The following is a 27,374-nucleotide window of genomic DNA, read 5'->3' as shown; positions in this document are numbered from 1 at the left end:
CCTAATGAGATCCCATCCTTGTACATATTACATGTACATGCATAGAAAACATCTATAAGGATGGATCTGAATGTTGGGGGTGAGACACCCAGTGGCTTTTACTTTATTCCTTATACTTATTGGGTTGTTTGAAAAAAATTAAGTGAGCATATATTTAATAATCAGATGGGGAAAATAAAGATCTTAAAGGTGAGAAAGAAAATCATTAGAAGTATATCCTAAGTACCTCAAAGGAGTCTAGTAGATTGAAATTACGTAACTGATAAGAACGTGCTTTTGAAAGTTGTGTAGTTTCATAAAAATACAATGTAGTACCTTTTACTCAGTCCTTAATCTCTCCTCCTTACTTAGAATTAATAGGCAGACGTTTAGGTATGTTTAGATTCAGAATTTTATTTTAAATAGATTTCTGTGCCATAACATAATGTCTGTGATACTCTTACTAAAAATTATGTATAACGGTCAAATTCTAACAATTTTTGCAAAAAGCTCTCATTACATTTTCTTCAAAATAGGAGAAGTTCACATTACATACCATTTTGAACATGATTGTTTGCTTACAAATAATTTGCTGTAAAAATGTTATTTTCAAAGAAAATTTATGGGAAATGATAAAGCAACTACAAAAATCTTTACAATAAAATCCAGGATAAAAATATTTTTTTGTGGATTGAAAATTTATCAACATGTATATGTGGATTATAAATATATTTCGGCAATCTGATGCATTCAAGGGCACTTTAAAAGTTGTCTAGTTAAATTACTACAGATATGACGTATTTGGTGAAACCCAATCTGTAAGTCTGACACCAACAATCATTTCTTCCTGCTAAAACATAGAAATAATTTATCTGAAAACTGTGAGTGCTATGAAGAGTTCGATTTCTTCATAAAGATTCCTTTATAAGTTGGGCTAATCCCTGGAAGGCCTAAAAGCGAACAGAGAGAAGAATTAATAAAATTAGGATGCTGTTTAGGAAAAGTCTGTCATAACTTGAGAAATTTAAACAAAGAGTATCCATCTTAGGTTGAGATCAGACAGTGAAAAGTCAGGATTAACCTCAGTTTTATCTGGGTCAGAGGCTGTCATGTCCACTAATATACGTAGACAGAAGCACATCAGAGGCCCAGGAAATTTTTCAAATCCTTATTCCCTCAAGATCATCATTTTCTCTCAGAACTTGAATTATTTTTTTCATATACTCTCTCACCTGCACATGCCTTCTGTATAGTTTCAGTTGTCCAGCTCTATGCATATATAACTTATGAAAAGCATATTTAATGACATGAGAAAGGAAGTCAATCAAGAACACAGCCGGAGACAACCCATCTCCAAGGATAAGTATACACTCTTCTTACACTTCCTGGACTCTTCAGTTTATGGCTCTTCTGTGGGTTCCCGACATACAGTTCTTAGGAACTTGCTTCTTGGTTTCCTGTAATCCTGGTTAAAGCTGGACTTTGTGATTAAGCAATTACTTAACTCCAATCATTCATATTATTCTATTTGACCCTTCCTCAAGAGATAGAGATGGATGGCTTCATGAATTTGTACTATGGCTCATGTTAATTCCAAGAAGGAGCGAAAGAGGTTCTCTTTGTAACTTGTTGATAATCTGCCAACACTGTTGAGCAGGTCTGTCATGTATTCATGAAAGCAATAAAATTCAACTCCAATTTGGTCGCATCATTTATCTATAGAAGCCTGGCAACTTCTCTGAATGGTAGTTTGTGACTTTCCAACCAATACCCATTTTGCAGAAACCCAAGAAGATATCAAATAATGTTGTAACTCACAGAATGAACACAAAAAATAAATGGATATCTACTTTTACTCTAAAGAGAATATGGTACTCACCATGTCCATCTGCTCTGGAGAAGCTAAAGAGAAGGATGCTCTGAAGTAGGGGCAAGGAGCTGAACTATCAAGGTAGAAATGATATCCAGGAAGCATGAATATCTAAGAGAGTTTATGGAAAACAGGTGATGTACCATTAAAGAAAACGAAAAGAAAATATAGGTGAATCTAATCTCAGAGTGGAGGATGACTTTTAAACTTAAAAAGCAATGAAAGAAATCACAAGAGAAAAATCAATTTATATAAAATTACTGCGTGTCGTACAATAAAACTAAAAGCATAGAAATCAGTGTTTACAATAAATACAGCAATTCTACTTCTTCTCCATATATTATAAAAAATGCACAGAAACAGAGGAAAAACTTTAAAATGGACAAGGACAGCTTATTCAATAAATAGAAATGGTAATAAACATGAATAAATGTTTAACATAACTAGAAAAGTAATATAAATCCAAACAATGAAATATCATTAAAAAATTTATTTTATTTCATTTTTTTAAGTTAAACTATAGCTGATTTACTATGTTGTGTTAGTTTTGGGTATACAGAATAGTGATTCAGTTATACATATGTGTATATGTATATGTATATCAATCTATCTATCTTTTCTTTTTCATATTCTTTTCCCTTATAGGTTATTATAAAATATTGAGTATTGTTCCCTGTGCTATACAGTAGGACCTTGTTGGTTATCTATGTTATACATAGTAGTGTATACATGTTAATCCCAAACTCCTAATATATCCCTTCTCCCCTTTCCCCTTTGGTAACCATAAGTTTGTTTTCTATGTCTGTGGGTCTATTTCCATTTTGTCAATAAGTTCATTTGTATAATTTTTTTACATTCCACATATAGTGATATCATATGATATTTGTTTTTTTTCTGTCTGACTTCACTTTTTGTGATAATCTCTAGGTCTATCCATGTTGCTGCAAATGATATTATTTCATTCTTTGTTTATGGCTGAATAATATTCCATTGGATATATGTACCACATCTTCTTTATCTATTCATTTTTCGATGAACATTTAGGTTGCTTCCATGTCTTGGCTATTGTAAATAGTGCTGCAATGAAACATTGGGGTGCATGTATCTTTTTGAATTGCACCTTTCTCCATATATATATTCCCAGGATTGGGATCCCTGGATCATATGGTAACTCTATTTTTAGTTTCTTAATGAACCTCCATACTGGTTGCACCAATTAAAATTCCCACCAGTAGTGTACAAGGGTTCACTTTTCTCCACACCCTCTCCAGCATTTATTATTTGTAGACTTTTTGATGATGGGCATTCTGTCTGCTATGAGGTGATACCTCGTTGTAGTTTTGATTTGATTTTCTCTAATAATTAGCGATATTGAAAATCCTTTCATGCACCTGTTGACCATCTGTATGTCTTCTTTGGAGAAATGTCTTTTTAGGTCTTCTGCCCAATTTTGGATTGGGTTATTTGTGGTTTTTTTCTTTATATTGCGCTGTATGAGCTGTTTCTATACTTTGGAAATTAATCCTTTGTCTGTCACATCATTTGCAAATATTTGTTCCCATTCCGTAGGTTGCCTTTTTGTTTTCTTTATGGTTTCATTTCCTGTGCAAAAGCTTTTAAGTTTAACTAGCTCCCATTTCTTTATTTTTGTTTTTATTTCCATTCTAGGAGACAGAGCAAAAATGATATTGCTATGATTTATGTCAAAGAGTGTTCTGACTGTTCTACTCTAAGAGTTTTATAATATCCAGTCTTATATTTAGGTCTGTAAACCATTTTGAGTTTATTGTTGTATATGATCTTTGAGAATGTTCTAATTTCATTCTTTGACATGTAGCTGTACTGTTTTCCTAGCATCCTTTATTGTAGAGACTGTCTTTTCTCCATGGTATATTCTTGCTCCTTTGTCATAGATTAATTGACCATAGGTGTGTGGGTTTATTTCTGGGCTCTCTATACTGTTCCATTGATCTATATTTCTGTTTTTGTGCCACTACAATACTGTTTGGATTACTGCAGCTTTGTAGTGTAGTCTGAAGTCAGGGAATGTGACTCCTCCAGCTCCGTTCTTCTTTCTCAAGACTGCTTTGGCTGTTAGGGGACTTTCGTGTTTCCATACAAATTTTAAAATTATTTGTTCTAGTTCTGTGAAAAATGACCTTGGTAATTTGATAGGGATTGCACTGAACCTGTAATTGGCCTTGGATAGTAAAGTCATTTTGACAAAATTGATTCTTCCAATCCAAGAACATGGTGTATCTTTCCATCAGTTTGTGTTGTCTTCAGTTTCTTTCATCGGCATTTTATAGGTTTCCGATTACAGGTCTTTTGCCTTTTTAGGTAGGTTTATTCCTAGGTATTTTATTCTTTTAGATGTGATGGTAAATGGGATTTTTTCCTTAATTTCTCTTTCTGATCTTTTGTTGTTAGTATATAGAAATGCAACAAATTTCTGTGTATTTATTTTGTATCATTCAACTTTACTGAATTCATTGATGAGCTCTAGTAGTTTTCTGGTAGTATCTTTAGGATTTTCTATGTATAGCATCATCTGCAAACAGTGACAGTTTTACTTCTTCTTTTCCACTTTTGATTCCTTCTATTTCTTTTTCTTCTGTGATTGCTGTGTCTAGGTCTTCCAAAGCTTTGTTGAATAAAAGTGGTGAGTGTGGGCATCCTTGTCTTGCTCCCAGTCTTAGAGGAAATACTTTCAGATTTTCGCTGTTGAGTATGATGTTAGCTGTGGGTTTTTCATATATAGCCATTATTATGTTAAGGTGTATTCCCTCTATACCCGCTCTCTGGAGAGTTTTTATCATAAATGGATGTTGAATTTTATCAAAAGCTTTTTTGTCTCTATTGAGATGATCATATGGTTTTTATTCTTCAATTTGTTAACGTGGTGTGTCACACAGATTGATTTGTGGATATTGAAAAAAACTGCAAAAATACAAACATGTGGAGGCTAAACAATGTGCTACTAAACAACCAATGAATCGTGGAAGAAATTAAAGAGAAAATCAAAAAATACCTAGAGAGAAATGAAAATGAAAACATGATGATCCAAAACCTATGGGATGCAGCAAAAGTAGTTCTAAGAGGGAAGTTTATAGTAATACAGTCATACCTTGGGAAACAAAAAATCTCAAATAAATAACCTAACCTTACACCTAAAGCAAATAGAGAAAGAAGAACAAACCAAACCCATAGTTAGTAGAAGGAAAGAAATCATAAAGATCAGAGCAGAAATAAATAGAGACTAAGAAGACAATAGAAAAGATCAATGAAACTAAAATGGAACTTGGGTCTCTGACTCACGGCAGGAGCAGAAGAGGTTATAGACCACGTCTTTGAAAACTGTGCATGAGTCAGAACTAAGCTGGGTTGTGTTAAGTCTTCGAGATTGTTGTCTAGTAAAATCATGACATTCAGAACTTTAAGAAACTGCTTGTTTTTTCATGGTGTAGATCTGGCCCCTGGTTGTTGAAGTTAGATGAACTGGGAATGAAATGATTTGGGGGCATTCTGGGGAGAAAATTTCAAGGCCGAAGATGAGTGGTTTTTTTTTTTTGTCCTGATTAACAATGAAATGAAAACCATAATTTCTACCAATATTGTGGAACAGTTTAGGGATGTGCCAGAAGCAAGTTTCTGTAGAGAAGGAGGGGATGGTAATAATCTCCTGGCAAGATAACCAAAATTTGGGCTAAGGCAGCAGTGTTAGAGATTACTTAGAAAAGGTAAAGAAAGGTATGTGCAACAGGGTATATGGAGTAAAAGAAAGGGACTGAAAAAAAATGACAATAGATATGAAGTCTGTATCCTTAGCTCCTAGTTCAGGGATACACACATCAAATGTTCTGGAGAATAATGGCATTGATAAGAAAGCAAAAAAAAAAGTAATAAAATTGATTTATTGCACTAAAATGCACTTATATGAGTTAAGTCATTTAAGTATTTATTAAGCACTTTCTATGTGCTGTTATTAGCATTAAAACAATTAATAAAGCATGAGTCCTGCGGTCAAGTATGATGATTACAGGGAATGAGTGACTTTCCCAGGGGAGTGGATTGGCTCTTGGGTCCAGGCAGCCAGTTCCCAGTTCTGACCTCTAGACTGTCTCTTATGCTCTAGCACAGGAGTTTGCCAACAACAACACGATCTGTTCTTTGTACTCACTGCCTCAAGACAGAAGTGATACTAGAAACAGAACTTGGTGTTTACAAAAGAGTGACGAACATGATAAAGGAATTAATTAATGGAGAACGGTTGATTGATTTGCTAAATTGGGAAGCGACACAGAAGCATATTTAGACGTCTCAGCTTAATTAGTGCCTCTGAATGAAATCTAAGTAGACATGATTTAAGTACAAAAGGAGAAAAAAAACCTAGAAGAAATCCTTGCGGATTAATTTTAAGTGAAAAAAACATGATATAAACTTTTCTGTGTAATTTTAATCATGTAACATAATTGCAGAGCATTATTTAAAAAAAACCCAGACTAAAAAATGGGCAGAAGACCTGAATAGATGTTTTTCCAGAGAAGAAATGCAGATGAACAACAGGTACATGAAAAGATGCTAAACATCACTAATCAACAGGGAAATGCAAATCAAAACAAAGAGATATCACCTCTTACCTGTAAGTATGGATATTAACAAAAAGAACACAAATAGCAAGTGTTGGCGAGGATGTGGAGAATAGGGAACCCTCCTCCGCTGTTGGTGGGAGTGCAAATTGGTGCAGCCACTATTGAAAACAATATTGAGGTTCCTAAAAATCTAAAAATAGAGCTACCATATGATGCAGCAATCCACTCCTGGGTATATATCCGGAAAAAAGAAAACACTAATTTGAACAGATACATGCACCCCAATATGCATTTCAGCATTATTTATAATAGCCAAGATATAGAAACAACCGAAGTGTCCATCAACAGATGAATGGATAAAGAAGATGTGATATGTGTGTATACACACACACACACACACACACACACACAATGGAATACTACTCAGCCATAAAAAAGAATGAAGTCCTGCCATTTGTGACATGAATGGACTTGAGGGGTATTATGCCTCGTGAAATAAGTCAGAAAAAGAGAAATAACATGTTATCACATATATGCAAAATCTAAAAAAATAAAATGAATAAATACAACAAAAAGAAACAGGCTCACAGATAATACAGAACAAACTAGTTGTTACCAGTGGGAAGAGGGAAGGGAGGAAGGACAAAAGAAGCGTAGAGGATTAAGAGGTACAAACTATTATGTATAAAATAAAGAAGATACAGGATTTATTATATAGCACAGGAAATACAGCCAATATTTTATAATAACTTTAAATGGAGTCTAATCTTTAAAAATACTGAATCACTATGTTATATACCTGAAACTAATGTAATATTGTAAATCAACTATGCTTTAATAAAAAAATAATTTCATAGCCAAAATACTAGATGTATACAACCTCTTCAAGAAAATGTATCACAAGTGGTCATAAAATCTGGGTGGTAAAATTATGGGCTATTTAAAATTTTTTCATTATGCTTTACTGAAGTATAATGCTATCATGAGTATGCTTTACTTTCATAATCAGGAAAAAAAATCCTTCTATTGTAAATACTAATGGCTTATATTTATCAAGCATTTACTATATGCCAGGTGTTAGTCTAAGTGCTTTATCCATATTGACTGCTTTCATCATAGCAACCCTAAGAGGGAGGGATTCTTATTATCTGCATTTTCCAGATGAAACTCAGGAAGGGCAGCTCATCCAGTGCCACATATCGGGGCAGGGCTGGAGCTGGGATTCACACCCAAGGACGTGGCTCCAGAGACTGTGCTCTTAGCCACTAAGCTAATCAGTAGCTGAGCTGAATGACTGTATTTCCCCTGGTTTAGACCAGGAGACTAATTCCATAACCCAAAATCTATTCTGTTCTTAGTAAGGAGTTCATGTATCTGATAGGCAAACATTATGCCTTGGGTTGGCGGGCAGTGATCAACATCTCTCACCATTTTTATTATTACTTTAAAGAAAAAATATAGCTTTTCTTCCTGTTTTACCTCTTTCTTAAAGGCTTTCTCTTCAATCAGTTTTCTTACATCATGAAGGCCCTTAATTTTAATCCATAAAAACATTCCAGCAGTAGGAACATGCCATTCTGCCAAACCTACAAACAAAAGAACAGAAGAAATTTTCCCGAGACCATTTTTGATGATGTCAGCTATATCGCTGAAATGACAAATTGCAGTAACTGTAAACTAGTATTTCCAAAAAAGTTCCTTTGGTGATAGCATTTTTTAAAAATATAGTTTTAGGAGTCCTGAAAATTGGTGTTCTGAGTTTTATTTTAAAAAGTAAGGGGAGGGTTTGAAAGGGAGAGAGGGGACTCATGTATATTTCTGATTTTAGTGGGTCTCAGGGCAGTGCAGGAAATCCAGTGCCATGCCCGCCTCCCTTTCTTAGAACTGTCCCTAAGCCAAATGTGGCTCTTTCAATTTTAGAAGAGGATTCCTCCACCCTTTCTAGAGCCTTCTAGTGTTTCAGTAAATCCTATCGTTTACATAATCGTTCAGAAGTCCAATGAATTGAAGTTTTTATTGCAATGTAGTTAAGAAGTACTTAAAATTCAGGAATTCCTGGTGTATTTGTAGGCTTTATATTTCATTGAACATAAGGATAGAGAAACCAAGAAGGAACAAGAGTTATTTTGATTTTTACCTTTAAAAAAAAAAAACCTTGATGTTGATTAAAACCTTTTTTTCAACTTCACCATAGGAAATGGTAGAATAGTACTCTTATCAAAAAGATAGTAATTGTGTTTTTACCACGACTACATAGGGAACAAGATATGAGGGAAATAAGTGAATACTTTGTATTTACTATTATTCCTACAAAAGGCATTTTTAGTGGTGTAATTAAAGCCGGGTAATTCATTTTACTTTCTTCCTTAATAGAAGGGTAAGCTGTGACAAAGCGAGAGAGAGGCATGGACATATATACACTACCAAACGTAAGGTAGATAGCTAGTGGGAAGCAGCCGCATAGCACAGGGAGATCAGCTCGGTGCTTTGTGACCGCCTGGAGGGGTGGGATAGGGAGGATGAGAGGGAGGGAGACACAAGAGGGAGGAGTTATGGGAACGTATGTATATGTATAACTGATTCACTTTGTTATAAAGCAGAAACTAACAAAAAAGTAATTTAAAAATTAAAAAAAAAAATAGTAAAAAAAAAATCTAAAGCATTTTGAAATCAAATTAGCAATAGAAATACTACTGATTAATGAGGTTCATGATTAAAAGGCAAATCATCTGTAATGAGAAATCCACCTTAGACTGTACTTAGTTTGTACTATTGTACTGTTTTGTCTTTATAGAGTCTAGTTAGAAAAGGAATATGTTATGTCACAATTCCTCTTCTATTTGGAGCAAAATTTTGAAAACCTTTAGAGTACAGGTATTATTTAGCTTTAAGTAGATTATTGCTGATGTTAGACTAATTGGTCGTTTTTCTTCAAACCACAGTTACTTTGCAGCAGTCAGTTATAGTAGAAACGCGTAGAATCGTGCCAGGGTTTGTGCTCTTACTTCTGAGATCATTCATAGGGTAACATTTTCTTGACAAGAATACTCCTGGACCCTGTTTCCTTCCCCAGGGTTATTAACAATACTCTGTGGTGTGTATCACTTACTCATATAAGGGCTACTGTTCATCCCAGGACAGGATGTAAGTTCCACTCACCACTTAACCACTTGTCTGCAGCTGCCAATAATGCATCCCTCTGCTTCCTATAGAAATCAGTAACCCTAGAAGAAGAAAACAATGAAAAGGATGTGTTTGCTACATTGATTGCAGACACTAAAAGGCTCTGGAGTCCATTCTGTAAGAATCTATTTTCTATCTTGATGAAAATGTTGAATTCTTGATGAGGGAATAGAGCATATTTATTTGATCTGTTGGGTGGTAAACTTTTTACCATTGTGGTTTTTCCATTATTTTGGAATAATTCAAAAATGAAAATTAATAGAGTGAAGTCCATTTCTATGTAAAGTATGGAACCTAAAATACAATACCTGTCTACATGAGCCAGGAAGCCCTCTTCTCCCCATTGGTACAGAAGCTGTGATACCAGGAGCTAAACGGGATGAGACAGTAATAAGGTCATCATTCATCCTCTGAAATGTGTTTTTTGCCCAAACGTAAAAGCAAACCACTCTTGATCATGTGCAAACCACCCTAAGAGGATGCTACAGGCTGTACCAAGCTTTGTAGAGCCAGCGATTTATAATAAGATTGATTATTAACAATGACAAGAATAATAGTAAAAATAACAAAGTATTTATGTGGTCCTTGCTATGTGCCGGAAACTGCTGTACCATATGAACGTATTTAAGCTAAGTTGATCTTCGTAATACCCTTATTAGGCAGGTCTTGATTTCTAATATACTGAGTAAGAGACTGAGGCACGAGACGAAGTTAACTTTCCTGAGGTCACTGCTCGTCAAAGAGCCTGGACTTAAGTCAGACTGTCCAGTCTGAGATCCACCCAATAACTGCCGCCCTGGATGGTCTCTAAATATAAAACACATACAGTCGCAGAGGGTTTCTACAGGCATGTGCTCCGTTCACCATGTTTCTGTTTGGCTGAAGGCTTCCCTAAGCTGTGTGGCTGACAGGGTCTTGGTGCTCCGTCCTGTTGTCAGGCCTGAGCCTCTGAGATGGGAGAGTCAAGTTCAGGTCATTGGACCACCAGAGACTTCCTGGCTGCACGTAATATCAATTGGCAAGAGCTCTCTCAGAGATCTCTGTCTCAATGCTAAGACCCACCTCTACCCAATGGCCAGCAAGCTCTAGTGCTGGATGCCCCATGCCAAACAACTAGAAAGACAGGGGCACAACCCCTCCCATTAGCAGAGAGGCTGCCTAAAATCATACTAAGTTCAATCTCACCTCAAGAAACAAGAAAAATCTCAAGTAAACAAGAAGAAAAGAATAGCAAAGATCAATAAAACTAAAAGCTGGTTCTTTGAGAAGATAAACAAAATTGATAAACCATTAGCCAGACTTATCAAGGAGAAGAGGGAGAGGACTCAATAAAATTAGAAATGAAAAAGGAGAAGTTACAACAGACAGCGCAGAAATACAAGCATCCTAACAGACTACTACAAGCAACTCTATGCCAATAAAATGGACAAATTCTTAGAAAAGCACCACCTTCTGAGACTGAACCAGGAAGAAATAGAAAATATAAACAGACCAATCACAAGCACTGAAATTGAAACTGTGATTAAAAATCTTCCAACAAACAAAAGCCCAGGACCATATAGCTTCACAGGCGAATTCTTTCAAACATTTAGAGAAGAACTAACACCTATCCTTCTCAAACTCTTCCAAAATATAGCAGAGGGAGGAACACTCCCAAACTCATTCTACGAGGCCACCATCACCCTGATACCAAAACAAGACAAGGATGTCACAAAGAAGGAAAACTAAAGGTCAATATCACTGATGAACATAGATGCAAAAATCCTCAACAAAATACTAGCAAACAGAACCCAACAGCACATTAAAACGATCATACACCATGATCAAGTGGGGTTTATACCAGGAATGCAAGGATTCTTCAATATACGCAAATCAATCAATGTGATACACCATATTAACAAACTGAAGGAGAAAAACCATATGATCATCTCAATAGATGCAGAAAAAGCTTTTGACAAAATTCAACACCTATTTATGATAAAAACTCTCCAGAAAGTAGGCATAGAGGGAACTTTCCTCAACATAATAAAGGCCATATATGACAAACCCACAGCCAACATCATTCTCAATGGTGAAAAACTGAAACCATTTCCTCTAAAATCAGGAACAAGACAAGGATGCCCACTCTCACCACTCTTATTTAACATAGTTTTGGAAGTTTTAGCCACAGCAATCAGAGAAGAAAAAGAAATAAAAGGAATCCAAATTGGAAAATAAGAAGTAAAGCTGTCACTGTTTGCAGATGACATGATACTATACATAGAGAATCCTAAAGATGCTACCAAAAAACTACCAGAGCTAATCAATGAATTTGGTAAAGTAGCAGGATAAAAAGTTAATGCACAGAAATCTCTTGCATTCCTATGCACTAATGATGAAAAATTTGAAAGAGAAATTAAAGAAACACTCCAATTTACACTCCTAGGAATAAACCAACCTAAGGGGACAAAAGACCTGTATGCAGAAAGCTATAAGACACTGATGAAAGAAATTAAAGATAATACAAACAGATGGAGAGATATACCATGTTCTTGGATTGGAAGAATCAACATTGTGAAAGTGACTACACTACCCAAAGCAATCTACAGATTCAATGCAATCCCTATCAAACTACCAATGGCATTTTTCACAGAACTAGAACAAAAAATTTCACAATGTGTATGGAAATACAAAAGACCCTGAATAGCCAAAGCTATCTTGAGAACGAAAAATGGAGCTGGAGGAATCAGGCTCCCTGGCTTCAGACTCTACTACAAAGCTACAGTAATGAAGATAGTATGTTACTGGCACAAAAACAGAAATATAGATCAATGGACCAGGATAGAAAGCCCAGAGATAAACCCATGCACATATGACACCTTATCTTTGACAAAGGAGGCAAGAGTATACAATGGAGAAAAGACAGCCTCTTCAATAAGTGGTGCTGGGAAAACTGGACAGCTACATGTAAAAGAATGAAATTAGAACACTTCCTAACACCATACACAAAAATAAACTCAAAATGGATTAAAGACTTAAATGTAAGGCCAGACACTATAAAACTCTTAGAGGAAAACATAGGAAGAACACTGTTTGACATAAATCACAGCAAGATCCTTTTTGACCCACCTCCTAGAGGAATGGAAATAAAAACAAAAATAAACAAATGGGACCTAATGAAACTTAAAGCTTTTGCACAGCAAAGGAAATCATAAACAAGACAAAAAGACAACCCTCAGAATGGGAGAAAATATTGGCAAATGAAGCAACTGACAAAGGATTCATCTCCAAATATACAAGCAGCTAATGCAGCTCAATATCAAAAAAACCCCACAAACAACCCAATCCAAAAATGGGCAGAAGACCTAAATAGACATTTCTCCAAAGAAGATATACAGATTGCCAACAAACACATGAAAGTATGTTCAACATCACTAATCATTAGAGAAATGCAAATCAAAAGTAAAATGAGGTATCACCTCACACCAGTGAGAATGGCCATCATCAAAAAATCTCCAAACAATAACTGCTGGAGAGGGTGTGGAGAAAAGGGAACACTCTTGCACTGTTGGTGGTAATGTAAATTGATACAGCCACTACGGAGAACAGTAGGGAGGTTCTTTAAAAAACTAAAAATAGAACTACCATATGACCCAGCAATCCCACTACTGGGCATATACCCTGAGAAAACCATAACTCAAAAAGACATGTACCACAATGTTCATTGCAGCTCTCTTTACAATAGCCAGGACATGGAAGCAACCTAAGTGTCCATCGACAGATGACTGGATAAAGAAGACGTGGCACATATATACAATGGAATATTACTCAGCCATGAAAAGAAATGCAATTGAGTTGTTTGTAGTGAGATGGATGGACCTAGCGTCTGTCATATAGAGTGAAGTAAGTCAGAAAGAGAAAAAAAAATATCGTATGCTAACACATATATATGGAATCTAAAAAAAAAAAAAGGCTCTGAAGAACCTTGGGGCAAGACAGGAATAAAGATGGAGACATAGAGAATAGACATGAGGACGTGGGGAGGGGGAAGGGTAAGCTGGGACAAAGTGAGAGAGAGGCATGGACATATATACACCACCAAATGTAAAATAGATAGCTAATGGGAAGCAGCCGCATTGCACAGGGAGATCAGCTCGGTGCTTTGTGTCCACCTAGAGGGTGGGATAGGGAGGGTGGGAGGGACATATAAGAGGAAGGGGATATGGGGATATACGTATGCATATAGCCAATTCACTTTGCTATACAGCAGAAACTAATACAACATTGTAAAGCAAGTATACTCCAATAAAGATATTAAAAAAAAATTAGTTCCAGAAATTGAACAAATGTTATGATCAAAATAAAGAGAAAAATTGACAAAAAATAAACAACTCCCCCCCATGTACAGTCGATACATGAAGTTATACAATATATTCAGAGATTTTCTATCCAAAATGGAAGTTCTAAATGTAAATGGATAGTGAAATTTGTTTGATAACAGATACAGAAAATATGGAAAAGTCCCCAACTTGATAAAACACGGGGACACGTGCACTTTGTGGAATGCATAATGTCAAAGAAATGTCCATTCTACATAAACTACCCCTTTTGAGTTGTTAGGTAGCAGTCCTGTCCTCATGGTTGGTTCTCAAGATTGCCTTAGGGATGGCTCCAATCATTTCTCAAAGCTTGTGAAGAAATTTATACATTCGCCACAAATAATTTTACTGTATTTAATTAAAATACATTCCAGCCTCTGTTTGTAGGGAGCTTAGCACATGGGCAGTGAAGGGAGAGATCGGGCCACGATGTGGGTTTGGAACCCTTGCTCTCAGATTCCAGGACAGCGAAGCTAACGGTGTGTTACTTCACCAAAACTCTTCTGTCGAGTCCAACACAGTTTTCATGGGATTCCTGGGCTAGATGCCAGGACACAGCTGAATAAGATCTCTGACCCTCAAGGAGTTTGGTCTACACTGTGAAACAGTACCAGGTCCATTCAAATCTCTTTTGGCTTTTAGAGCAAACATCTGCTGTGCGTGGTCTCCTAATTCAGTGCATGCGGAACTAGAGATGCAATCAGTGATTTCTCTCCCTGTCATGTTCACTCAGTCTTATTTGCCAACATCTATTTTGTTTTATGATCTGAGTCAAAAAAATTCCTATTTCCTAAGTTGTCCATACCTGGGCAAAAGTGCTGGGGTGCATCGTTGAAACTTGTATGTGTAAAACAATTCTCTCGATCAAGGGCTTTGGACCAGTTATAAACCCTATTCGCAACCTGCACAAAGAGAGAAAAGGCACAATACCAACCCTGCATTAACAATTAATACCTTGTTAGTGATTTCATGGGGAAGAAAGTTGTGACCTGGGGACAAACACACTTAGTTAACACATTCTAATAAAACTACTTATTTAAAATACACATTTAAACTTAATTGTACACTTAAAATAGACCACGTATTTCTAAATGTGCTCTTTCATATATGTAACCAAAAACCTGACCAGTCCCCCTACAGCTGTAAATTTAATGGCCAACTATCTTTGACCACTGGGGACAGATTGGGAGAAAAGCCTGGTATTAATAGATAAAATCAAACGGGAATACAGGTATCTTAAATGAGAACTGTTAGCTGAGGTGCAGCCTCTGTCACCTTTAGATGCAGCCTGCAGGCACAGCCAGGGCCTTACCCAGAGGACAGGACTTTGGAAAAAGAGTCAGCTCGGATGACACGCCCATCAACGTCCATGGAGAGAAAAGTCGGTGCCCGGGGCTTGAAATGGAAGAAAAATACTGTTGGTTTGGGAAGTCTGTTAGAGCCCGTATCCCTACTTTGTGCAGAGACTGGGGAGGAATGGATTTGGAAAACAGTAGGACAAACATCCTTTTCCTTGTCTTCATCTCAGCCCTTTGAAATGGAGTAAGAACCAGAGATGCACGTTCTTCTATTCGTATCTGCCGATCTTCACGGCTTTTCTGCCAAATACACACACACGTCCTCGCACTTGCTCACGCTGCCACTCCCGTGAGTTTAGAGGAACCTCACACAGGACCTCCTCGTCCCAAAGCTTGAGATCCAGGATGAACAGATTTCGAGGAAGGATTTAAGAAAAACTAGTTTGGAAAAGACCAAAACGTAGAGGGCCGTCAGCATTCAGGGCTGTTTAGGAAGAGATGCTGAGCCTTAGACCAACTAGAAACACAACAAAGGTGCAAGGGAAGACGAGCAGAGTAGTCGGTCTGCAATGCTGAAACTTCCATATTTACTTCAAACGTAAATGCCAACAAGAAAGGGGGCCATGGTCGTGTTGAAGGTGCGCGGCAGGCAGACATGGTATTCAGGCAAACTAGATAAAAAGCCAAGAGTTCTGTTTCTTCTCCGTAGATATAGAGTGGGGACTGAGTGCGTGTGTTTGTTCTGTGCAGGCCTGAGAGCAAATACAGTGTTGGATTTTGCGGAGTTGGGCATTGGGAGTCTGTACCACTACTGTTGTCTCCTGGGAAACCGTGCTCGTGGACAGTGGTGTACATATATAGTGGGAAAGGATCTAAAAGCCCATGATTCTGCAGGAAAGTCCCCGACCCTAAGTGACAGGGATGGCGAGCGGGCAGCATGATGCTAGGCACGCCCCTCCTCTGCCCACCACCGCCTCATGACCGAGCGCGGCCGTCCTTCTCCTTCCGCCTGGACACGCCTCCCAAGTCCTCCGCCCGTCAGCCACCCCCGAGAGACTGAGGTTGACATCCAAGGAGACACCCACTCCGTAACCCTGGCACGATGTCTAAGGAGCCACGACCTGGATTTGGAGTCCAGACGACCCTCACCCTTGACTCACTCGACCCTCCACGTGCCTGGCACAGAGAGCCAGCCGCTATTCTAAAGGAAAGGAATTTCTGGAAAGAGCAGTAATACCAGAGATGAAAATGCTCGGCAGCCCGGCTAAACTCACATCAGCACAGTAACCTACAGCCACTTGTCTACTGATTGTGGGCTGAGTTGACACTGCACTTACCTTGTTGAACTGCATAAAATAGTAAGGATCGTCTTCTATGATGAGAAAGTCGTATTTTCTTGCGAGCTAAAAAAGGTTAAAGAAGCATGTTTATTTCTTCAGAGCGCTCGAAGATGAAAATCACTTGGAACCACAGTTCTTTGTACTCATTCATTCATTCATCCAAGAAGCTACTGAGGACTCCGTGTCCTAGGAGGACAGGAGCCAGCCCTAAAAGCTCTGTCCTCAGGGAACTTACGATCTGGTGGGAAAGACAGAAGGAACGTGAGCCAGTGGATAGTGAACAGAGGGTCAGGAGGGAGGTTTAGAGGGCTGGGCAGAAGGTTAAAGAGGGTGGATGTCTGAGAGAGAGAGAGTGACATGGAAGCTCCAGGAGAGCTCAGGCCGGCAGGAAGGACCAGGCGTGCAGATGACAGGGCAGAAGATTTTAGACTGAGGGACCAGGAGCAAAGGCCCTGGGGGTGAGAAAATACTTGGCATGTTTAAGAGATAGACGTTTATAGAAGGCATAGGTGTGTCAGGGACAGAAGGAAGGCTCTGTAGCTGCAACAAGAAGGATGAGAGAGACCTGAGAACCGAGGCCCAGGTCGCATAACTGTGCGTGGCAGGTGAAGGACTCTGATCTTGTTTTAAGTGCAGGGAAGCAGCTGGAGGAGGGGTTGTAGATCTACACTTGAGCAGGAAGGACGCCACGAGCCGGGGGCGGGAGCTGTGAGGAGGGGGGCAGTCACGGGGTCCGGGAGGGCGGGAGGGCGGGCGGGCGGCCAAGGAGACGGTGGGTTTGGATAACGTTGGTGGTGGGAGCCACGGGATGCATTGGAGGTGGGGGTGAGGGGAAGACAGAAGGAAGAGAGGGGAGGAAGAGGTGAGTTTAACACTACACCAACAGTAACGTCTCTTTCAACCAAAATATCAATTAAAGGGAAAGGAAAACCTCATAGCAAGAGCGTAATAGTTTCTTGAGTTTAAATTTATGGGGACCCTTTTATTAAAAATCATCTTCCTTGGGCTTCCCTGGTAGCGAATGGTTGAGAGTCCGCCTGCCGATGCAGGGGACACGGGTTTGTGTCCCGGTCCGGGAAGATCCCACATGCCACAGAGCGGCTGGGCCCGTGAGCCATGGCTGCTGGGCCTGTGCGTCCGGAGCCTGTGCTCCGCAACGGGAGAGGCCACAACAGTGAGACGCCCGCGTACCGCAAAAAATGAAATAAAATAAAAAAATCATCTTCCTTGAGAGCAAGAGGCTAATCAGAGAAGGAACTTGAGAGCACTCTTCTAAAGGGTCAGAAAGAAACAAGAACACAGCCACGGAACACAATCTTTGAAAATACCTCGTAGATTTCCTTTTTGCGGTTAGTTGTTAATGAGTTCCCGGCAGGGTTGTTGCCATTTGGGACAGTATAAAGAAATTTGGGGGTGTTTTTCTTGGGGTTCTTTGAATCTTCTGGTTTCCATTTGGAAAGTATTTCTCTGAGGGAGTCTGGAATAATCCCGTGCTCATCACTGGAAATGTTAATAATGTTGCAGCCCAGTGGTTGCACCTGTGGAGGACAGGAAAAAAGAAAACCCAAGACTCAGACATGATACCAAATATCATAGTCACTGGCTCTTACAGTAACGAAAATGTTACCATTTACACCCTTAAACACAAACCTGCACTCAGCCCTACACCCAAGGGCTGAGGAGGTATTTTCTGATTCCACTGTTGCCCCGGTTAAGCTTCCATTATGGTTCAAAAATATTCCCTGTCAATTCCTAGAGGAAGGGTAGACATCCCTGCTCATATATGTCAGGCTTGGCCAGGGGTCTGGCTTTGGTCAATAAATTGCGTGCAGCAGTGATGGGTGTTCCTTCCAAGCAGAAGCTTTAAATCCCAGCTTGGGTCTCTCGTTCCCTGTTCCCTCTGCTCTAAGACTGTCAGCGGTCCAGATGAGGCTGGTTCTGTCACTCTGGGGCCTGGGATGAAGATGGCATGGCACAGAGCTTGGTGGCCTGACCGTGGACACGGTGTGTGAGAGAAAGACAGGACTTTGCAGCCATAGGCCAGCGAGATAAGGAGTCAGCTATTCCACAGCATAACCCAGCCTCTTCTGACTGTATCATCTTTATAATTATGGTTAGGACTGCTTCATAAAATAGGAGTTTATTAAGGAATTTTTTTACAAAGTAAATTCATCACATACAGCATCTGTGATGCTAATACATAAAATAGTTATAAGCAGAGGTGATATTCAAAATATTGGACAGGTGGTGTAGCACGGGCACTTCAGGTGCATTCTGTAGGCCCCATGCCAGGTCAGCATTAGCTCTGTACCATGCGGGGTTCAGGGTGGTCTTAGGAGAGGAGCCAGGGAGCATAGTGGCAGTGGCTCATCAAGGCATGTGGAAGTGTTTCAATACTGTACCAATTGCAGAGGCTGAAGCTGAAAGTAGTGGCCTTGCTTATAGACATAGTTTTATAAAAGTCTTGTATTTTTATGTTTTATGTTCATAAAGAAAAAATTGGGACTTATTAACAACAAGCAAAGGAAACCATCAACAAAATGAAAAGACAACCTACAGACTGGGAGAAAATATTTGCCATCAGTGCAACTGACAAGGGATTAATTTCCAAAGTATACAAACAGCTCATACAGCTCAATATCAAAAAACAAAAAAAAAACAACCCCATCAAAAAATGGACAGAAGACTGAAGTAGACATTTCTCCAAAGAAGACATACAGATGGCCAACAGGCACATGACAAGATGTTCAACATCCCTAATTATTAGAGAAATGCAAATGAAAACTACAATGAGGTACCACCTCAAATGAGTCAGAATGCCCATCATCAGAAAGTCTACAAATAATAAATGCTGGAGAGGGTGTGGAGGAAAGGGCCTCTGACATTGTTGGTGGGAATGTAAATTGGTGTAGCCACTATGGAGAACAGACAGTATGGAGGTTCTTAAAAGACCAGAAGTGGAGTTACCATATGATTCAGTGATCCCACTCCTGGGCATATATATGGAGAAAAGTATAATTCAAAAAGATACATGCACCCTAATGTTCATAGCAGCACTATTGACAATAGTTAAGACATGGAAGCAACTTAAAATGTCCATCAACAGATGAATGGATAAAGAAAATATGGTCCATATATACAATGGAATATTACTCAGACATAAAAAAGAATGAAATAATGCCATTTGCAGCAACATGGATGGACCTAGAGATTATCATACTAAGTGAGGTAACTCAGACAAAGACAAACATCATATGATAGCACTTATATGTGGAGTCTAAGACAAGGATACAAATGAACTTATTTACAAAACAAACAAACTCACAGACATAGAAAACAAACTTACGGTTACTAAAGGGGAAAGGTGGGGAGGGATAAATTAGGAGTTTGGGATTAACATGTACACACTACAATATATAAAATAAATAAACAGCACGTTCCTACTGTATAGCACAGGGAAGTGTATACTCAATATCCTGTAATAACCTATCATGGAAAAGAATGTGAAAAAGAACAGATATATATATATATCTGAATCACTTTGCTGTATACCTGAAACTAACATGACATTGTAAGTAAACTATATTTCAATAAAAATTAAGAAAAAAAAACCAATAATTGAGTGAAGTTCTCAGAAAAAAATTTTTCAAAGAATATGCAAACACTCATATTAGTCCTCAAACGTAGACTTATGCACTAAGTGAGAATAATCCAGACCCTACTTGTGGCAAATTTAAAAGGCCTTAGACTTTAAAAACACAGGTACATGAATAAAGCAAGTTCATCTTGGGCCACGAGATAAACACCCAAGACCGTTGGCGTATTCCCTCACAGCGTGGCACTGGTTTCTGTTTGGGCATGTGAAAACGTGTGTTAATCGTGCTATTTACATAGATACAAGTTTCACATTTACAGGCATTGCGTAATCTTACATCTTTGGAGTTCAGGAAAATAATGCATAATTAGTAGCCAATGATTAAGGCCATTATTTTACTTTAGTTTTTAAAATTGTGGTAAAATATATATAACAAAAAATCTGCCATTTTAACGTGTGGGATTCAGTGGCATTAATTACGTTCATAATGTGTGCATCTCTCACTATCAATTTCCAAAACCTTTTCATCACTCTAAACAGAAACCCTGTAGTCATTAAGCAACAACTCCCCATTTCCCCCTCCCCCAGGCCCTGGTAACCTCTCATCAACTTCCTGTCTCTATGAATTTGCCTATTTTTGGTATTTAGTACAAGTGGAATCATACAATATTTGTCCTTTTGTGTCTGGCTTCTTTCTTTGAGCCCCTGCAGTGATGGGCAGTGCTTTACTCCTCAGAGAGCTGGTAAGGCTGATGGTTAGACAGTTGTTACATTGAGTTGAAATTGTTTCCCTGTAGTTTCCACCCTTTGGCTAAAGTTCTATGAACCTGAGGACATGCACAGACAAATCTAACTCCTCTGTCACGTGGCTAGCTTTAATGTACTTGAGGACAATTCTCATGCCCCCGTGGAGTCTTGTCTCTCTGCGGAAAAGAGCATAGTTCCTAAAACAATTCAACCTATGGTATTATTTCCATTTCTTTGTTCACTCTGGTCGCTTTTCTCCGACTGTGCTCCAGCCTGTATTCACATCGACCCAAAAGTATTGTGCCCCCGACAGTGGTGTGTTCTGACCAGGGCACAGCAGAGCAGGCATGTGGTCATATAGATGGTAGTGAAAAAATGTCTTTGTAAATTAAGTCACATTTCAGGTGGAATATTAACAAATCTGGACCTGATTTTGCACAACCCAATTTTAGCACCTCTGCATTTAGACCTTGTAAGGAGAAATGTATAAAGCAGAGGGTACATTTCACATATTTTGCATATATTAATGATTCTCCTGTTTAAGAAGAAAGATGCTATTTTATGTTTCAGTGGGCAGAGAATTCTCAAGGTGCAGTGGTTTCTTATTTGTTAGAAGAAAAGAGAGTTGCCTTTTGTAGACATGTGTACTCACAGCATGAATTGTTCCTGAATAAATAGGTTCATTTACGAGGATATTATCTCCAGGATTAACGATCATCTCAAATACCTAACAAAAGAAGCATAGGTTAACTTCATTAGTCTGGTTTCCATTCTTAGAAAACACCTCCCCCCCCCCTTTTTTTGTTTTAGTTTGGGCTCACTAGGATTCTAGAGGAGTTGGCAAGTTTCCTGTAAATGCCAGATGGGACGTATGTTGTGAGCCCTGGTGTCTCCATTGCAACTACTCATCTCTGCCTCTATGGTGAGAAAGCTGTAGACAATACATCAGCCGACGGTGTGGCTGAGTTCCAATAAAACTCTATTTACAGAATCAGACAAGGGCTGGCTTGGCTCTCAAGCCACAGTTTGCAAACCTCCGTTCTGGGTTTAAAAAATATATATATATATACACATAACTGGTTTGGCTCCTAAAATTCATGTATTCCTTCTTTGAATAATTTAAAAATCTTTGCTATAAGCCAGGACCTATGGAGACAAACTGATGAGTATAGTGGGATGGTTTTTATCCTCGTGGAGGTGCTAGTTCATTGAAAGCTAGATTCTAATCAAATAACTACTCAGATAAATGCATATGTAAAATCGGTGATACGCGCTATTACGTATAGATGCCAAGGCTCTACGTGCTCATTATAGGAGGACTTGGGCACTCAGGGAACTTAGAGCATTCAGGGAGGGCTTCCCTGAGGAAGTGATGAGTAGGAGGAGGGGTGACAATACGTACACAATTTGAGAAACTGAAAGAATCCTGTGGCTTGAGGTGGAGTGTGAAGAGGAGAGTGGAAGGACTCAGAGGGAAGTGGGCAGAGAGCATCCCAGGGAGGCCTTTGGGCCAAGTGAGCCCAGGGAGAATTTTAAGTAGAGGGCGGGACCGGGGAGTCAGGTGACCAGACAGGCATTTGAGAAAGTCATTCTGGCTGCAACTCAAAGTATCAAAAAGGAATGAGAGTACAGGTGGAGTCTGGGAAGTTTTCAGGCTCATTTGGGAGGTATTTGCTGCAGTCCTTGGGAAAGGTAAGGGTGGTCTGGATGGGTTGATGATGGTGGGGCTGGAGAGAACTGAGCGGCATTTAGGAAATCAGAACCAGCAGACCTAACTGTGGACTGAGGGGGCGCGAGGAAGGAGAGGTGTCAGGAGGGACCCCTGGATTTCTGACTGTGCAGGTGGGGAGGTGGGGGGAGGAGTGCCACTGACTGAAAAACACCTCCGATGCTGTCTGTTCTGAGGGAGAAGCAGATGAGTGTGTTTTGGTGTGAGGTGCCTTTGAAACAGCCTGGGATGGATCAGGTGGATTGGTGGACGCGTGGATGTGCAGGGAGCCTGGAGTTAATGGCATGGACGTGATCGCCGAGGTGTGATGCCCAGGGAAGGGGTGTGTGTGTGAAGGGGAAAGAGGTTTGGGGGCCCAGCCTCATGGGGCTCCCATACATAAGGGACACTGCAAGTGGGGCAGGGCAAGGAGGAAGGGGAGCATTCCAGAAAGGAGGGGGGCTCAGCAAGGGTAAAGGAGACTCAGAGGTCAGGGAGGACAAGGCCCACAGTCTCGGGGGATCTTGAGGACAGTATGATGCCTTGTGACATCAGTAGAGCCACACAAGAGATTTTTCCAGCCTAAGTCAGAGGGGTCCATTCTGACTAAATCTTACATGAGTCAGAGAATAATCCTTTCCCAGCCTGTGACATCTCACAGTCCCCAGGTCAAGCCTCTCCTCCCTATATCATTTTAACAAACTAGAGCTCTTGACACACAGCACGGCCATTATCCATTGAGACAGAAGATGTGACATCTTTTTCCAATTTGGACTAGGATGTTCGATTTACTTTTCCTTATGGGCTTTTGGCCTTTTATGACAACCAGTATCTTCCTCTGACAAGTTCATTGGTTCAGGATTTACAGGACATCCTAGGACCAAACAGATCGCTGAGGTGGCTTGTGTATCATCTGTGGATCAGATGAAAACCTCATCACATTCATTTCCCATGTCAGTTAGGGGACATGAGAAAGTCAAATATCCTAAATGAGGAGGGAGGGCTGTTTATTATCTGAGACACGGACACCTAAAATAATATCCATCCTGGGGAACAAAGTGGGAGAAATAGTAAACCGGATTCCCAGGAGGCCTCTGGAACAAGCATGGCTATAAGCCAGTGAGTTACTGATGCATTTGGCCATCTATGCTCTCTTCCTCTTTGATATGACTGATGTTGCAAGAGACAAAGAAGAAACTTTCTTGTGCATCTTTCTGGAAAAAAAAAAAAAGGCACCTAAGCAAAGAAATTCACTAAAGTCCTTTTTTTCCCTACTTGTCTGGGGCATCACAAATATTTCTCTTCAACAATAAAATTGAAACAGCAGCTAATCCTTTTGTTTTTCCTAATTAAGTCCAAAAAGAAGGAGGAAAATTATAGTCTTATTACTTTAATACATTATTATGTAATAATAATTTAATGAAAATTCATGAAAACTAACCAGTTTTCACATTTACATAAAAAAGAAGAGCAAGAAAGCTACTCTGCTTTGAGATAAACAAGAGTCATACTTTCATCTAGGTGTGAGGACTGAATGTAGAGCCTCCTTATCCAGGACTAATTATTCATGAAAAAGAAAAGAAACAAATAGATGAAGCTGAGAACCATATATGCAGTCTCTTTATTGGGGGACCCCCCAGTGATGGTTACCTCTGTGGAGTTCCTGGAACCCAGGAGAGAGGCAGAGAGAGAGAGAGAGGGAAAGAGAGAGAGAAAGTAACCCAGAGGAGAAGTCAGCCACAGACACAGACATATACGTAGACCTGGAGAAGCACAGCCAAGAGGGAGTCAGGGCACAACGGGCAGCCGGCACAGACGATGACACCAGCAGACACACAAAGGAATGACGTTTCATCTCAGGAGTATCAGGATACACCCTCAAAGAATTTAAAAGTCATGTGTTGAAATGTCATAACCACAAACATAACTGAAATGTAGCCTGAATCTCCGAGCTAGATGAAAGTAAGCAGTGCTCACTAAGCTGCAGGTAGGGGTTGAGTTCTTCCTGAATGGGAATCTTGTCCTAATGACTCAGAACTCCAGGTCATTGATGGTGCGATCTCTGTTTAAGAGAAATCAGGTTGGTGAATGTCTTTAAGTTCCACTTATGATTCTAGGTGAAGACAAGGAAGCCTTCATAACCCACAGAACATGATGCTCTGTGGCTAAGGGAGAGATGGCCGTATGGGTGAACGTAGTATTGGATGCTTCCCGCGGGTGCCTTTCCTTCCAGTCTTACCTTACAGAGACCTTCTTGGCTGCCACAGGTGACACACATGTCCATTTGTCCTTGGCTGGGTGGATAATGGATGGTGGGAGGATTATGCAATTTTACTTGTAACTGTTTTAGCCAGGATAACAGCTCTGGGAGTCTAAAGCATAAAATGCACGTAAAAATTGAGAGTAGTGAAAATCATAATAATAGTAGACAGGGACTAGATGGTGGCTTTATAGCAGGCACTGTAAAGGTCCTCAAATGCTTTTTGCCAATATTAATATCTTTACTTAAAAGACAAGGCAACAGACTTAGAGATTAAGAAATCCACATAAGTTAATCAGTTGGTGATTAAAAGAGCTGAGATTTGAATCTACAGCTTTCTCATTCCAAAGCCTGTACTTCTTCTTTTACATTAGAGCTCTCACTGCGTAATTCAGTTTTTGTTTCCCTTAGGGAGATTTCTGTAGGATACCTAGAAGTGCAGGTTCAGTAAGTTCTTTGCATCATGGAAAGAAAAGCCTAGGTATACATTATATACAATACAATTTTTATGCACCCAACATGCATTATTCTTCAATCACAGAGCAAACAGGCTTTAATAAAGTATAATTCATAGACACTCTGCAAGTTACCCTTTATCACTGGAAGAAGACCAGCTGAGGAAAGCCTTAGAATATGTGTTCCAGTTGCCTTTATGAAATTAAACACATCTGAACTGAGGGCAACACACTTACATAGCTGCCTGTTTAGAAAGGGAACATAATCATTAAAAAAATTCCCCAGGACCTAAACTGGCTGCTTCCTGGGTCATCCTTTTCCTCCTTTCTCCTACCCTGCTGCTTCACCAAGCTATATTCTCTCTCTCTCTTTTGTTCCAGTCTCAGCTCAAATGGTACCTACTTTCAAAAGCCTTCTTTCCCTCTCCTAGTCGTGTAAGGTTGAGAAGCAGTCCCTGGCATCTTAGGCATTCAGTATCATTGCTGCAATTATTTTTTCTTCTAAAACTCTTCCCCAAACCTTCCTCACTGCTGAATACCCAGTTAAAAAACGCACACGTCACTCTATCAGCGAGCTGTAGAATATTGCTCATGAAAATGAACCAACAAGGTTACATTATCTACTGATCAGTACCCAGCACTCTGAGAATACTGCAGTGCTCTCTTCATTATGTTTTCATCAAATTGGATGGTCTCTCCGTTGTCTGTGGTGATAACCGCAGTCTTGAAAGGGAACGTGTTGGGGTTTGGTGCTCCAGTCGCCAGGGAGAGGACAGATTTCGATGACTTGCCCAATATCTCAGCTACAACAAATAAGGAGGAGAAGAAGAAACACTTTCAGTGAAGACTTTCCTAAACAGAGATGGTTCAGCATGCTGCATTAAAGTCAGTAAAACTTTAAAGTGTAACGATTTCTAGTGATAGAATGCTAGTCCGAAAGAAACACAGAAGATGCCTTTTTTGTGGGCCGACCTCACCGGTGGAGGAACTAAGGAATAGACACGTGCATCTAAGAAGGCGGAGTGATCAGGCAGACAAGCCAAGGGTCACAGTAGGAGAAGACGGGCTTCCACTCGGCCCGTCCGTGCCCGGCTCCGCGCGCACCCCTCTCTCTCCGGCGAACCCGCCCTCCCCACTCCGCACGCGCCCGCACGCTGAGCCGAACCCCGACTCCTGTGCCCGGAAGAGCCCTCTGGAGCCTAAGCAGGACGTGTCCACGGCGGCCTGCCCTCTCTCTACTGCTGATGGCCCACACTCGTGCCCGTTCCAGCGCGCCTTCTGTGCCAGGTCTGCGCAGAGCTGGGCTCAGGCCGCCCGGAGCAGCTCTGCGGGGACCGCCCCCTCCAGTGGGAGAGCAGGGCCCGCACTCACTCATGACTCGAATGGCAGAAGGCTTTCTGGCCGCGCTCACAGCCGTGATGAACCGTGTGTAATTCATTCTCGGATTCCAAGCGGCAGGCCCCGCCTTATGTGGTTGAAGCCTGGGAAAACCAAGGATCCGCGTCAATCCTGCCCCCTAATCCCTGCCCTGGAAAGGCCACCTCTGCTGTCCCCCGCGTGTGGTCTGGCGCGCGGAGCTAGGAGAGGCCGCCGAAGGCCCGGCTATTGGCTGCGCGAGAGCCTGGTTAGGATCCGGCCTGGCGCGTAGCAGGACTGGCAAAGTCCACTGGCAGGTTAGGATGCGTGCCCCTCCCGCCCTGCGCGACGCGGCCTATGGCCACCGGCCTCCCCTCCGGCGGGTTTCCAGCCCTGTGACCACGCCTCCAAGGCCCTTCAGCACACCCACTGGCCTCGGCCCTCCTGGCCGATCCCCACCCCCGGCCTGGCATCCAGCGCGTCCCCGCCCCCAGCAGCGCCTCACGGCGCGCCCCGCCCTCCACGCCTGCAGACTGGCCTCCGCCCCAGGCCTCGGTTCCGCCTGGAGACCTGGCCACGAGCCTCCAACCTGGCCATCCGTCTTGGCACAGGAGGTGCGGGGAGGCTGGCCGC

General features: G+C 40.5%; 1 protein-coding gene across 1 annotated transcript; it reads right to left on the bottom strand.

Moving 5' to 3' along the window:
• Positions 1 to 417: 417 nt before the first annotated feature.
• Positions 418 to 27,065, bottom strand: LOC309824479 (kynurenine/alpha-aminoadipate aminotransferase, mitochondrial). Its single transcript, XM_082657407.1, has 13 exons — positions 26,757 to 27,065; positions 26,020 to 26,188; positions 24,910 to 25,042; positions 21,615 to 21,689; positions 17,949 to 18,158; positions 16,618 to 16,683; positions 15,295 to 15,377; positions 14,788 to 14,884; positions 9,933 to 9,994; positions 9,601 to 9,665; positions 7,921 to 8,027; positions 1,859 to 1,960; positions 418 to 929 (listed from the first exon to the last, which is right to left on the bottom strand). The coding sequence occupies exons 1-13, from the start codon at positions 26,821 to 26,823 to the stop codon at positions 888 to 890; spliced, it is 1,278 nt and encodes a 425-aa protein (XP_082513533.1). The 5' UTR covers positions 26,824 to 27,065; the 3' UTR covers positions 418 to 887.
• Positions 27,066 to 27,374: the final 309 nt, after the last annotated feature.

This window comes from Grampus griseus (genome assembly GCF_964374135.1).
Source record: "Grampus griseus genome assembly, chromosome: 6".
NCBI lineage: Eukaryota > Metazoa > Chordata > Mammalia > Artiodactyla > Delphinidae > Grampus > Grampus griseus.
Note: the sequence above shows the minus strand (reverse complement) of the source record. Positions and strands in the feature narration are given on the sequence as shown.